The 14,267-nt window shown below is 46.8% G+C and overlaps 1 protein-coding gene across 2 annotated transcripts; it reads right to left on the bottom strand.

Annotated features, from left to right (window-relative positions):
• Positions 1–272: 272 nt before the first annotated feature.
• prcc (proline rich mitotic checkpoint control factor) lies at positions 273–10,534 on the bottom strand. Of its 2 annotated transcripts, XM_062964788.1 has the most exons (7): positions 9,998–10,530; positions 6,008–6,055; positions 4,941–5,522; positions 3,662–3,805; positions 2,639–2,782; positions 2,303–2,368; positions 273–1,475 (listed from the first exon to the last, which is right to left on the bottom strand). In XM_062964788.1, exons 1-7 carry the CDS (start codon positions 10,253–10,255, stop codon positions 1,389–1,391), a joined length of 1,329 nt encoding a protein of 442 aa, XP_062820858.1. In that variant the 5' UTR covers positions 10,256–10,530; the 3' UTR covers positions 273–1,388. The 2 variants fall into 2 exon arrangements, with proteins under 2 accessions (XP_062820858.1, XP_062820859.1); XM_062964789.1 differs by lacking the exon at positions 3,662–3,805 and having other exon boundaries at positions 9,998–10,534.
• Positions 10,535–14,267: the final 3,733 nt, after the last annotated feature.

Raw genomic sequence — 14,267 nt, 5'->3', positions numbered from 1 at the left:
GTAACGGCGCTCCATGCAGTCATGCCTATGGCCACATGACCTTGGAGGTGTCTATGGACAACGCCAGCTCTTTGGCTTAGAAATGGAGATGAGCACCAACCCGCAGAGTCGGTCACGACTGGACTTAACGTCAGGGGAAAACCTTTACCTTTTTTTTAAAAACCAAGGCAGAGAATTTCGGGGAGGATCTGGAGCGTGCTAGGTTTGGAGGTGAGAGATGCCTGCAAACCTTTCATTAGACCTCTTCCCAGGCATCTTTACGACATGCAAAGTAAAATTTCTGAACGAGAAGTTTTATTCCGGAATATTCAAAAGGAGAGGGGGGAAAAAAAAGAGAGCAGTTTTTCTAAGTACTAAAAAGTCCAGGGAAATAAACTAGAATTTTCCTTGAGTAAAAATACAATTCATTCAACAACTCTTGCAGAGAAGACGACGCCTCTTCCAAAAGGGAGGCGGCTGCAATCCGGACGATGGTGGTGAAACGAGAACAAAGGACGAGGCAACCCAAGAGGAAGAGCGCACAAGAGAGCTGGGGGCTATGATGAAGAGTGGGGGTGCGAAATCCATCCCATCCCAGGGAATCTGGGATGGGGGGCAAAGGAGCCTCATATTGACAGAGAGAACGCATGTCTTCCAGAGGGGCTCCAATTTGGGATTCGAGAGGTAAACACACGGCCCATCCCATGAATAGAGCTGGCTTTTGCTCTGAGGGGTGGACACTGGGCTCAGCCTGATGGTGCCCATGTGAGGCAAATAAGGGTAGCGCAGTGCTGTGTCTTTATGGCTCGTGGAAGGGCTGGGGAATAGCTCACACGGCCACCTCCAGAACCACTCTCATTTAGGAACAGAGGGCAGGGCTGCTTTGGGAAGAGTTCTCAAGCAGGAACGGGGATAGAGTTGCTGTCTCTACTCCACAAAGCGGAGGTGGAGGAAGCTCCTTTGGGGAGCTGGGGCCTGGAACGCAAATCCACACCAACACACCCCGGGAAGAGGGAGAGTTCTCAGCCAGGCCACACAAAGGGCTCTCGGACCCATTCCACCCCCCCACCCAAAAGCAAGAGGCCCCGCAACCACCTCACTTCTCTCAACTGGCACACTCCTCCAAGAAAGGAGGCAAACAGGCCAGTCTCTGTATCCCGATGGCAACCGGAAAGGAACGAGAGAGAGGTCAGAAGGGAAGGCCATCCATCCTGTGACCTCAGGGAGGATCCATCTCTCCTCCCGCTCTGGAGGAGCTCAGCCAAGATGCCAGAGTTGAGCTGGGCCTTCAGCAGGTAGGCAGGCTGGTGGCCAGCCCCTGAGGGCCTCCACAATCACCCTCTCTGGTCACCTGCCCTGCGGGAGTGTCAGAGGCTGCTGCCTGGCTCCACAAGTCAGGAGGAGAGGTTCTAAAAGCCATACTTGGCCTGCGTCTGCCGCCTGCTCAGCTTGTTTTCCGCCCACGTGTTCTTCAGCTCCAGCTCTCGCTCTTTTGCCTGGAAAATGCAATAACAATAATAATATACTAAATCTTTATTTCTATTCCGCTCTATCTCCCCAAAGGGACTTCATAAAAACAGACAAATACCGACACAGAATCAAATAAAAACCCCATATGAAAACAGCAATTAAAACCTAACATCAAATTAAACCTAACATCAGTGAATTAAACCAACAGTCAGACCAAAATTATATAATGACATAAAATCTGAACAAACATCCACATTAAAAAGCCAGCTGGAGTTCACAAAGTTGTGTGGGTTGGTTGTGAGGGGAGTTAAAGACAAGAGGCATTAGCTTTCCGATCCATGCAAGTAAGACCCTTCACACAACCCTGTTATGCCTGGGACAAAGTGGCTAACATCCTGCTCCTCACCGATATATCCCCTTCCCCTCAGATAAAGAAGGGATTCAAGATGAAGCAGAGCATGAACTTGCAAGAACCAAGGGCAAAGGGAAAGAAATGGGGCCCAAGGCAGGGGAATTCAGCAGGAAACAACAACAACAACAACAACAACAACAACAACAACAACAACAACAACAACGTATGTATATCCCACTACCATCTCCCCGAATGGACTTGGGGTGGCTTACAAGTGGGACCAAGCCCAGTAACAGAGTAAACAACCAAAATACATTTTAAAAACACAATAAACAAATAACAATCTAATTAAATGATTAAAATCAGTAAGTATGAAAACATTATTAAAATGAATCAAAGCAAACATTGATTCGTGTTAATGAAAGAGACTAAAAGCAGGACTGAAACAGTAAGAATTGGAGAAGGTGCCAGGTAGACACAGAAAACATGAGCGCTTCTCACCTGGTGAATCAGGTATGTGATCTGGTGCTTCCGCCGCTGCTGCCCAGTGGGCTGCTCTCCTTTTTTCTGGAGTGAAACAGAAGACATTCATTTGAAAGGCAGAAAGTGAGGGGCAGCATTTCCCTGTAAGCTTACCGAGCAAAATCGCTTGCTACAGCACTCCTGAGGTTCAGAACTTATTTCTGCAAACTTTTCACAGGCCCCAAACACGCTGGGCTTGCACAAAATAAATTTCTGTAAAGGAAGTCCCACGGTGGCAAAAATAATCTGGCCGGAAGCATTTAAAGCTCCCTTAGAAGCATCAGAGGCTGTCTGGCCACCTCCCCCTGCCCTCACCTTGCTGAAGGACTTCATGTTCTGCTCTTCCGTGAGGGACTTGGTTAGCCACTGCTGGGCGCCGCTCAGCTGGTCGTCTCCCTTGATCTCCACAAAGTTGATCTCCTCTCGCCCACGGTTCCGCTTGCCTTGCAGGCGCTTGAACTGCACAAGGGGACAAAAGGGGTGAAATCAGGGGACTTGTCCTTGCTCTTCAGTCTGGAGCATCCCTGAAGCTGCAAGGAAGTTCTGGCAGGAGTCCTTGCAATGTTTCAGAAGTAAAACAAGGGAAAAATGAAGACGGGGTGCTTGATGTCTCCTTGCTGCTCCTACACCTGAAGCTTTACAGGTTTCTACAACTCTGCTTTTCTACCCTGAGCCCTGGTTGTTTTCAGTTTCAGGGAAATATCATGGAAAGCTCTTTCTGCGTAAGGAAGACCAACACTGGCAACCCAAAGAGGCTAGGCCCTGCACAGAATGGCTATCTAAGAGCAGCCTTTTTCACTATGTTTTGAACCACTCTGGAAAGAGTCCCACATTTCTTTCTTCTACAATGGAGCAGAAGATAGGAAAGGCCAGCGAGAGATGCCTGGATCTTCTTAATGCCAGTAATCTCAGTTTTCCTGGGTCTGATTGCAGCATAAAGATCTAGAAATCCTATAACTGTACCTTGAATGAGAACATACAGCTCCCAAGGGAGGCCTCCAAAGTCCAAGTTCTTTCTGTGTTTTCTAGAAGGGTCCAAGGGCATGACGTGTGAGTGGCCCAAGAGAAAGAAAAGGCTATGGGAGGTGCTACCCCTCTTTCCACACTGCCAACTGCCCCAGCCCAGAAGCTCCTGCCTAGAAGCCAACACGCCATCCCTCTTTGCAAAAGTCTCACATCTCAATTCAGAAATCCCCCTCCCAGCAGCTAAAGCAGAATCATTTCTGGCTGCAGGCATATAAAGTCTTGGTAAAGGTAGAATCCCATTGGCTCCGGCCAACCATTGAGGCCTGAATAGAGAACTGTCCCTTGCAAGTGGAACCCAATGCAGCTGCTCACCGCTTCATCATCCATGAAGGAGGAGGAGGAGGAGGAGGAAGAAGAAGAAGCAACAGTGGTGGCAGAAGCAGTGTCACTGCCAGCCTCCTGCAGCGGCCCCGGCGCAGGGTCTATCTCCTGGTAGTAGCCACTGCCATAGTAACCCTGATGCAGAGAGAAAAAGAGGAAAGGACTTCCTCAACAGGAGAAGCCACACAAATGGGGCCAATCTCTCTGCCTGACAGTGCTGGTTTCTCTCACAGCCCTTCCCTCCACTAATAATAATAATAATAATAATAATAATAATAATAATAATAATAATAATGACAACAACAACATACATCACACAGTCCTAGACACTTGGGAAGTGTTCGACTTGAGATTTTGTGATACGATCTATCTTGTTTGCTGTGTCATAATAAAATAATAATAACAATTTAAAATATCTTTATTTATACCCCACCACCATCTTCCCGAAGCAACTTGGGGCGGCTCACAGAAGCATTCCAAGTGCAGCATAGAGACAACAATACATAAGTATATACACAGTGACATAAGTATAAAATCAACAACACACATAAAATCCAATAAAATCTAATAAAATTATAAAAATTTCCTAAAACGCAGCAGAACCTGCGAATAAAGCTGACTATCTGCAGTAACAAATCAAAGTGCGAAGTGACATGATTGGTAGGTTATTGGGCTCAGTAAAGAATTACACAAGGTCAAAGGCCTGTCTCAAGAGCCATGTTTTTAAACTCACCCAAAAGGCTTGAAGAGTGGGGGCTAATCTAATTTCTTTAGGGAGAAATATTATTTTGTTTTTATGATTGCATTTTTATGATTGCATATATCGTTTTGTTTTTATGACTGCATTTTGGGCATTAAATTTTGCCAATTTTTGTAAGCCGCCCTGAGTCCCCTTGGGTGAGAAGGGCGGGGTATAAATGTTGTCAATAAATAAATAAATAGGGAGGGTATTCCAGAGCTGGGGAGCCACCATCGAGAAGGCTCCCTCTCATCCCCACCAACCGTACTTGAGACAGTGGTGGTACCGAGAGAAGAGCCTCAGATCTCAATGCCTGTGGCGGTTCATAGAAGGAGATGTGGTCTTGAAGATAGGTAGATAGGTAAACTCCCAGACAAATCCACACCTTACCCTCCCTATGCAGAAGTCTGGCCTGTCACCTCCTCAGGGGGTTTCCCCTGCCCCAGTGACTCATGGAGCCCCCTAAAATCCACAGAGCACTGCCAGGGAAGGTGGCTCTCTCACCCGATAGTAAAGATTGGTAGCCCCTACCTCGCTGTAGCCGGGATAAGGTGGGTAAGGCTGGCTGCTGTACTCTTCGCCCGGCTTGGGTGCCCAGCCATGGGAAGCAGCGCTTGAACCTGAAGCCGTTTTGAACTCCAAGGGGGCATTGGCAGCTGTGGAGACATCCTGGTCCTCAGGCTCCGTCCCGGGAGGCAGGTCGTCTGGCACAACTGTAGCCGTGAAAAGGAAGGGTTCGGGGCCCAAGGGGGCAGGTGGCTCCCTCCGCTCAGGCAAGGAAAAGTAGTTCTCAGGGGCCACCTCCTCATCACTCTCATTCTCCTCCTGGGTGATCTGCTTGGTCACCTGGAGGGTGGCGCTTTTGGCGGCCGCCTTGATGGCCGAAGGGGAGGGCGTAGTGGTGACGGCTGAGGCGGCCGCCTGGAGTGATGGGGGTTTGACCTTGGGCTTGGAGGGGGCCGCTGTTGAGCCCGGGCCCTTGGGCTCTTCTGAGGATTTCTCAGCCGCTTTCCTAGAGAAGACGTAGGGCAAGAGTGGCCGGTTGGTCTCCTTCACGGTCAGGTTTTTGGGCTGTGGAAGCAGAGCAGACAGTCCGGTGCCCTCACCGTGGCCCTGAAAGAAAAATATGAGTCACAAAGGTGAGGATGTGTGACCCCTTGGCTGCTTCAGATGCTCTCAAAGATGGATGAGAATTGTTTTGTATCACAGGCCAGAGATAAGCTGTTCCAGCATACAGCCAAGACTGTAGGGATGCAACGGCCTCTTCTGCCCCAAGCAAACTACCAGTGAAAGGAAGGGTCCCAGACAAGAGGCAAGGCTTGCAAAAGGGGCAGAACTAAGCAGCCTGGCAGAGCGAGTGCTGCTAACCAAAGAGGAAAGTAAGGAAAACCTGGGAGACACCGGAATGGTGAAGGGAATTGTCATCCATTGGTCTAATGAGGTGAATGACTAAAGCAGCACAAACCTTTTGGGGACTTGGAATCTGATCTTCACACCTGAACTCAGATCATTCAACCATTTCCTCAACACACAAACACACATGCAGACAAGAGACGGCCTTCATCTCTTATGGGGTGCGGGCTATGCAAACAACTCACCTGGGAGGTGGGCTGCTTTTTAACCGGTTCATCCTCCTCTGAATCTGACTGAAAAAAAGAAGAGAGAAAGCAATGAATGCAATGCCAGAAGAGGGCTGAATTGTTCAAGTGTTTTCTGCGGAAGCCTTTTCCCAAACAGCAGTTGGGGTTATCTATAGGTTCAATTGGTGACTTCAGTCAGGCAAAACTCATACCCAAAGTCATAGCCGTAGAAGAGACATACATTTGAGACAGACTTCAGGTGCCAGCCTGCATCTGAACAAGAAAGGCACCTGAAGTAATGGGTAAACCAGGTGGGCTGAAGAGGTCAACCTGCCTGGAGGCTCAGAGAAGCTGGAAGAGAAGGCCAATTTAGTACATGATGCTGAACTGTCCTCTCATTGGTCCCTAATCCTGGCTAGCCTCCATATGGCACCTCAGCTTCAAGACTCCCCCACTGCCCCTTCTGCTTCCTCCTGCTGCAACTCAGTGATAAGCGCAACAGTCGCAATGGTGCAACTGTCAGAAGCCCACAAGCTCCACCACCAGCTGGGGCTATTTGTCCCCCTAAACCACTTCCTGCTCTGCCCAGCCCACCCATTCTTTCCTAGAACTCACTGCAGTGCTATAGGTTTAGGGAAGCGGCCACAAGACACCAAACTTGGTTGTCACAGAGCAGGAAGCCAAAGCACCTTAGGTTGCATTTCCAAAGGAACAGCCAAGTTCCAAGTTGCGCAAAGCCCCAATGTAGATGGATAGTTTGCACAAAAAACTCAAGAGAGGGGCACAGGAGATGCAAACATTTGAGGTTGTGATTTTAGTAGCCCTTCACAGTGTTCATTTTACTCCCTCGGATCATGCCTAACAGGCAACAAGAACTAGGTAACTTTCTCAATATTGTATATTTCAACCCATGGCCAGATTTTCAAATTAAGATGAGGGGGCACAGAATCACAGAGACTACATGGGCCATCTAGTCAACCATGCCACACAGGAAAAGCACAATCAAAGTATCCCTGACAGATGGCAATCCATCCTCTGTTTAAAAGCCTCCAAAGGAGGAGCTTCCGCTGCACTCTGAGGGAGAGAGTTCCACTGTTGAAATGTGTGGAAATAGGAATTTCCCACAAGGGGTAACTTCTGGAACAAATCGTGCCTGCTGAAATTCCCTCTTCAATGCAGCCATCAAAAAGACCAGAACAGCTGCATCTTATGTGCCCTAGCAGCCCTATCATCTCACCCAAGTTCAAAATGGGTAAACAATATGCAGAATAAAAAGACAACATTTTTGATGAGGTTTGCTGCTCAAGTGGCAACCTCAAGTCACCAGTCAGAATACAACTGGCAACCGGCACCCAGAGGATCTTTTCACTGGCCCGCTTAAAACAACAACAACAAAAATACATTGTATTTTTACTCGCCTCTCAAAATGGCTCAAATACTAGGAAATTAACAGCCAGAAGAGATTGGACAGCTATATGAGTTGTTAGCATTTAAAATTCAAACCAAGACCTGGTCAACTCTGAGCCATGAGTTTGGGGTTTGCATTCAATTACCTCCTGTATGTTGATCGTATGTTGATGTATGTTCTATTTCAGTGCAAGTGCTTTATAGTGGTGCATTTCCACACACAGACAAACCCCAAGTTATGAACAAGATGAGTTTGGTAAGTTTGTTCTTAAGTTGAATTTGTATGCAAGTTGAAACAGGTACATTTCTGAAGTTTCATGCCAACCCTCATCCCCCTCTCCCTATATATAAGCTTTGGAAAGCATAGGGAAGAAATAACATCCCTGTGGTGTTTATTTTGCCGTCTGTGCCTCTGTTCAGAAGATTTCACCTCCTTTTCTGTCCTTGTGTGAACTGGATTTTGGAAAAAAATGGCTTCTTGTAGAAACAAGGATTGGAGATAAAGTAGGCTGTTAGGAATTGTGGGAATTGAAGTCCATAATACCTGGAGGACCGAAATTGGCCCATACCTGGTCTACACCGTACAGTTCAAAGCAGATAACCTGGATCCAGGAACCCGTTTATATGGCAGTGTAGATGGGGCCTCCTTCATCTACTGTGCAGCAGCCTTTCAATATGTTTCCTCAAGCAGCCTGTTTGCATTTTGAGCCAGACCCGGTCGGGTTCCATGGCCATGGGTTTTGCCATGGAAGCCTTTGGACGGCATTATGGTTCCAAAGAGGAAACAGGAAGGCCGCCAGCCAGCCAGAATGAGCCGGCCTGGGGTGCTGCCCCACATTTGCCCTGCAAATTGTTGGAAATGACAACCTTCTTCAAGCCTTCCCTAGTAATATGTTTATCTATGACCTGTTGCTTACTGTTTCCTGTATGTATATTCTGTGTGCAGATTTCCTTTACTCTATGGTTTCTGAAAAGTTATTAAAGGAGCTGCAGACCACATGCTTTTTAAATCTCTCCTTTTGACTGTGTGATATGTTGATAGCTGTTTTGTTTTAAGAGAGATGCCCTGGCCAGATGACACAGAGATTTATCCCAAACATATCTGAAACTGAACTGATTAAGTTGTGTAGCTGTGTATGCTGAACACATGACGGTTGTGAGTAAATTAAATATGTTATTCTTATCAAAGACTACTTCATGTTTGTCTCTTGAGTGCCTGATATAAAACAAGTTGTTATATGGGAGAGTATATATATTGGGTTGTTATGAGTTTCCCGGGGGTGTATGGCCATGTTGCAAAAGCATTCTCTCCTGATGTTTCGCCCACATCTATGGCAAGAATCCTCAGAGACTGTGAGGTCTGTTGGAAACTAGGCAAAGTGGGGTTCATATATCTGTCGAATGTTCAGGTGGGAAAAAGAACTCGTCTGCTGGAAGCAAGTGTGAATGCTGCAACTGGGCAGCTTGATTATTTATTATTTATTTATTTACTACATTTATATCCCGCTCTTCTCACCCCGAAGGGGACTCAGAGCAGCTTACAAATCAAATGTACATACAATATATTATTAGCATAGCACAAAATAAGCATTAAATTACTATATTGTACTATATAATTTTATGGTAATATTATTAGTAACATTACATTTAATATATAATAAATATTATATTGTATTATTAATTAGTATAATATTGTATTACATTGTAATATTATTATCAATATTATAAGTACATACAATATATTGATTAGCATTGCCTCCAACAGACAAAAGATATATAAACCTTCCTTGCTTAGTTTCTCCATACCTCACAACCTCTTGAGGATGCCTGGCATAGATGTGGGTGGAAGGTCAGGAAACAATGCTTCTGGAACATGTCCAAACAGCCTGGAAAACTCACAGCAACCCAGTTATGTGTTGTCGAAGGCTTTCATGGCCGGGATCACAGGGATGTTGTATGTTTTCTGGGCTATATGGCCATGTTCCAGAAGCATTCTCTCCTGACGTTTTGCTCACATCTATGGCTGGCATCCTCAGAGGTTGTGAGGTGGCATAGATGTGGGAGGAAGGTCAGGAGAGAATGCTTCTGGAACATGGCCATACAGCCTGGAAAACTCACAGCAACCCAGTTATGTGTTGTCGAAGGCTTTCATGGCCGGGATCACAGGGATGTTGTATGTTTTCTGGGCTATATGGCCATGTTCCAGAAGCATTCTCTCCTGACGTTTTGCTCACATCTATGGCTGGCATCCTCAGAGGTTGTGAGGTGGCATAGATGTGGGAGGAAGGTCAGGAGAGAATGCTTCTGGAACATGGCCATACAGCCTGGAAAACTCACAGCAACCCAGTTATGTGTTGTCGAAGGCTTTCATGGCCGGGATCACAGGGATGTTGTATGTTTTCTGGGCTATATGGCCATGTTCCAGAAGCATTCTCTCCTGACGTTTTGCTCACATCTATGGCTGGCATCCTCAGAGGTTGTGAGGTGGCATAGATGTGGGAGGAAGGTCAGGAGAGAATGCTTCTGGAACATGGCCATACAGCTTGGAAAACTCACAGCAACCCAGTTATGAATGTCATTTCCCCCAAAAGCGCCACTCACGTCCCCGGAGCCCAGCTGCGGCGCGGCGATGCGGACGGGCTGCGTCCTCTTCCTGGTCCTGGAGGCGAGGCCTGGCTCCGAGGGCGCCGGGGGAGGAGGCGAGGGCGGAAGAGGCCGGGAGCCTTTGGGCGGCGGCAAGGCCGAGAAGAGGCCCTTGCTCCGACCTGGGCCTTCCTCGGACTCTTCTTCTTCGTCTGCCTCCTCCTCCTCGCTGTCCTCGGCCTCCTCCTCGCTGCTGGCGTAGGCCACCAGAGACATGTCCGGCCGCTACGCGAGGCCGCAGCACTAGGCCGCAGCCGTCGCCATGGCAACGCGAGCGAGGCCTTCAGTCAGACTCCCTCGGACGCGGATAATGGCGGACACCGACTCTCTCTCTCTCTCCGGCGCCGGAAGCTGCCTCTCTTCCGCCTCTCACCTCAGAACGTCAGCGCTCCCTTCAGCCCTTGCGCGCGCTTTTGCGGGCAGGAATGCGAAAGGCCCTCAAAATGGCGGCGCGGCTTCGAGGCCTGCTCACCCTCAGCTACCAAGCCTGGCAAAGCCAACCTGGACACAACATATTATTGGAGAACACAGAAATACTGGACCACTCGGACAACCACTATGTCAGAATACACGGAGAAGCCATTGAAATGAACAAAATTTGGCTACCAGTATTAAAAAACTCAAAAAAAGTAGATGGGAAAAACACTCTGAGGGCAGAGGAGCCCCAAGGACGGCTAATGACTGAACAAAGGATGCCCCCAGGCAAGAGACAAACCTTTCCAATGCTAATTAGGGTGATTAACTGAAACATTAATACTGGCTTCCAACTGACAAAGGACTGTTGTCACACCACAGATATATATTTTTTCCTTCCTTGCCCAGTTTATCCATGCCTCACAACCTCTGAAGATGCCTGCCATAGATGTGGGCGAAACGTCAGGAGAGAATACTTCTGGAACATGGCCACACAGCCCGAAAGACATACAACAACCCATTGAAATCCTCTTGCTGCCTCAACTTCTGCGAGAACCAAACATGAGAGTTCTTTCTCCCCACTGCTATATTATCCGGGATAGGCAAAAAACCTGGGATCCAATCCTGGGATTTATGGCCTGTCTGGAAGGGCCCTTAGTCACTAAGATAATGGTAAAGGTTTCCCCTGATGTTAAGTCCAGTCGTGTCTGGGGGTTGTTGTACATCTCCATTTCTAAGCCAAAGAGCCGGCGTTGTCTGTAGACACCTCCAAGGTCATGTGGCCACTGGCATGACTGCATGGAGCGCCATTACCTTCCCGTCAGAGCGGTACCTATTGATCTACTCACACTCTGGAGGTTGGTGCTCATCTCCATTTCTAAGCCGAAGAGCCGGCGTTGTCCGTAGACACCTCCTAGGTCATGACTGCATGGAGCGCCATTACCTTCCCGCCGGAGCAGTACCTATTGATCTACTCACACTCTGGGGGTTGGTGCTCATCCCCATTTCTAAGCCCAAGAGCCGGCGTTGTCCGTAGACACCTCCAGGGTCATGTGGCAACTGGCATGACTGCATGGAGCGCCGTTACCTTCCCGTCAGAGCGGTACCTATTGATCTACTCACACTCTGGGGGTTGGTGCTCATCTCCATTTCTAAGCCGAAGAGCCGGCGTTGTCCGTAGACACCTCCAAGGTCATGTGGCCACTGGCATGACTGCATGGAGCACCGTTACCTTCCCGTCAGAGCGGTACCTATTGATCTACTCACATTTGCATGTTTTTTGAACTGCTAGGTTGGCAGAAGCTGGAGTTAATAGAGTACAGGCTGTCGCCAAGAAAGAGGGATAGGAAAGCGAGAAAAAGAAGGAAGGGGAGAAGGAGGGGAAGAGAAAAGGAGGGGGAGAAAGAGAGGGAGAATGGTCCAAAATGCAGCAGCCAGGCTGCTAGCGGGATCATCTATAAGATCCCATATTACACCGATTCTGAAACAACTGCATTGGCTACCAATAGAACATCGGATCTCTTACAAGATACTGATCTTGACATTTAAAGCTCGAAATGGCCAAGGACCATTATATCTCTATATCATTATATATTCCTTTTTTCCATCAGTGGTCACCTCGATCCTCCCAGGAAAATCTCCTATACGGACCGGGCCCTAGGGAGGTACGCCTGGAAGCTACAATAATAATAATAATAATAATAATAATAATAATAATAATAATAATAATAATAATAATAACTTTATTTTTATACCCGGCCCCATCTCCCCGAAGGCACTCGGGGCGGCTTACATGGGGCCTTGCCCGATAAAACAATCAAATATCAAAACACAGCAATAAAACAGTTATCCAATAAAAACGTCAATTACAGTAAAAACAACGCGTAGAGCCTTTTCGATCTATGCTCCAATTCTGTGGAACTCATTGCCTCCATATCTTAGAGCAGGGGTCCCCAAACTAAGGCCCGGGGGCTGGATGCGGCCCTCCAAGGTAATTTACCTGGCCCCCGCCCTCATTTATAATATAATATTTTTATATCAGTTTTAATAATATAATATATTGTATATACATGTAATATTTATAAGAATATTATCATTTTATACAATATAATACGAGCAATAATACCATATAATAATATTAATTATATGTTATATATTACATATAATATTACAGTATAGTGGTATAGTTCAATATAGTAATATATAATGCTAATATTGTGCTATGCTAATAATATAATATATTGTATGTACATACAGCTGCTCTGAGTCCCCTTCGGGGTGAGAAGGACGGGATATAAATGTAGTAAATAAATGTAGTGAATGAATAAATAAATAATTTTGGACTTAGGCTTGCCCAAAGTCTGAAATGACTTGAAGGCTCACAACAACAACAATCCTAATTAACCTGACTATCTCATTGGCCAGAAGCAGGCCCACACTTCCTATTGAAATCCTGATAGGTTTATGTTGGTTAAAATTATTTTCATTTTTAAATATTGTATTGTTCTTTCATTGTTATTGTTGTTTTGCACTTCAAATAAGACAAGTGCAGTGTGCATAGGAATTTGTTTGGTTTTTTTTCTCCAAATGATAATTTGGCCCCTCAACAGTCTGAAGGATTGTGGACCGTCCCTTTGCTTTAAAAGTTTGAGGACCCCTGTCTTAGAGCAATGTCGGAGTTGGGACCTTTTGGAAAAGCGCTCAAGACTTGGCTGTTTGGTTGTGGATTTAAGTAAATCAGATCTAATTTGCCAAATCGTCACTGTTGAATGTTTTTAGGATGAATGTTTTTAATATTGTGGAATGATATTTTAAATTGTAAGTCGCTCGGAGCACTCTGGTGGAGAGCGACTAATCTATATCTATATCTATAACCCCCATGACCCATTTTATGTCCTGGTGCCGTTTGGGGGATGATGGGCCATGGAGGATGGGATTTGCAGTACTTTTAATTGCTTTGCCTTCTACAGACCACTGCGATGCCCACCAGTCACGTAACTGGACAAAACATGGCACGCAGAACTTCCATGACCCCCTTTATATCCTGGGGCAGTTTGGGGAAGGACAGACCAAGAATTATGGGACTTCCAGTACCTTCACCCACTTCTAGAGTCCACTGCAACTGCCACGAATCACAGAACAGACCCAAACTTGGCACATATATCCCAAATGACACACTTCACATGCTGCAGCAGTTTGGGGGAGGATGGACCAAGGATTATGGGATTTGCAGTACTTTCAAACACTTTGTCTCTGACAGACAACTGTTACTCTAACTAATGACGGATTAGGACCAAACTTGGCACACAGAACCCCCATGACCCATTTTATCTCCTGGTGCCATTTGGTGCAGGCTGGACAATGGATGATGGGATTTGCAGTAGTTTCAAATGCTTCAGCTCCCACACACCACTGTGGTGCTCACCTGTGATGGATCTGGACCACATTTGGCACACGGAGCCCCCGTGACCCCCTTTTACATCCTGGTGCCAATTGGAGGAGGATGGACCAAGGATTATGGGATTTACAGTACCTTCCCTTGATTCACCTCCCACAGACCATTGAGACGCGCATGACTGAAACAACTACACCAATTTTGGCACACAGATGCTATGTACCCCACTTTACACCCTGATGTGGTGTGGGGGAGGATGGACCATGGATGATGGGATCTGCAGTACTTTCAAATGTTTTCCCTTCCGCTGTCCACTGTTACTCTAGCCAATGACTCATCATAACCATACTTCACACATATGCCCCACATGACCCTCCTGCAGTTTGAGGGTCAACAGACCAAGAATGATGGGATTTACAG

The sequence above is a fragment of the Anolis carolinensis genome, unplaced genomic scaffold, assembly GCF_035594765.1.
Source record: "Anolis carolinensis isolate JA03-04 unplaced genomic scaffold, rAnoCar3.1.pri scaffold_14, whole genome shotgun sequence".
Taxonomy (NCBI): Eukaryota; Metazoa; Chordata; class Lepidosauria; order Squamata; family Dactyloidae; genus Anolis; species Anolis carolinensis.
Note: the sequence above shows the minus strand (reverse complement) of the source record. Positions and strands in the feature narration are given on the sequence as shown.

What these genes read in the sequence shown, in the direction of transcription:
- prcc (XM_062964788.1), bottom strand. Translation starts at nt 10,255, where the DNA reads ATGTCTCTGGTGGCCTACGCCAGCAGCGAGGAGGAGGCCGAGGACAGC. An exon ending in AAAAGCAGCCCACCTCCCAG is followed by an intron (nt 5,523 to 6,007) that starts GTGAGTTGTTTG and finishes TTTTTCTTTCAG; the next exon opens with GGCCACGGTGAGGGCACCGG. An exon ending in CTTATCCCGGCTACAGCGAG is followed by an intron (nt 3,806 to 4,940) that starts GTAGGGGCTACC and finishes TCTCTGCATCAG; the next exon opens with GGTTACTATGGCAGTGGCTA.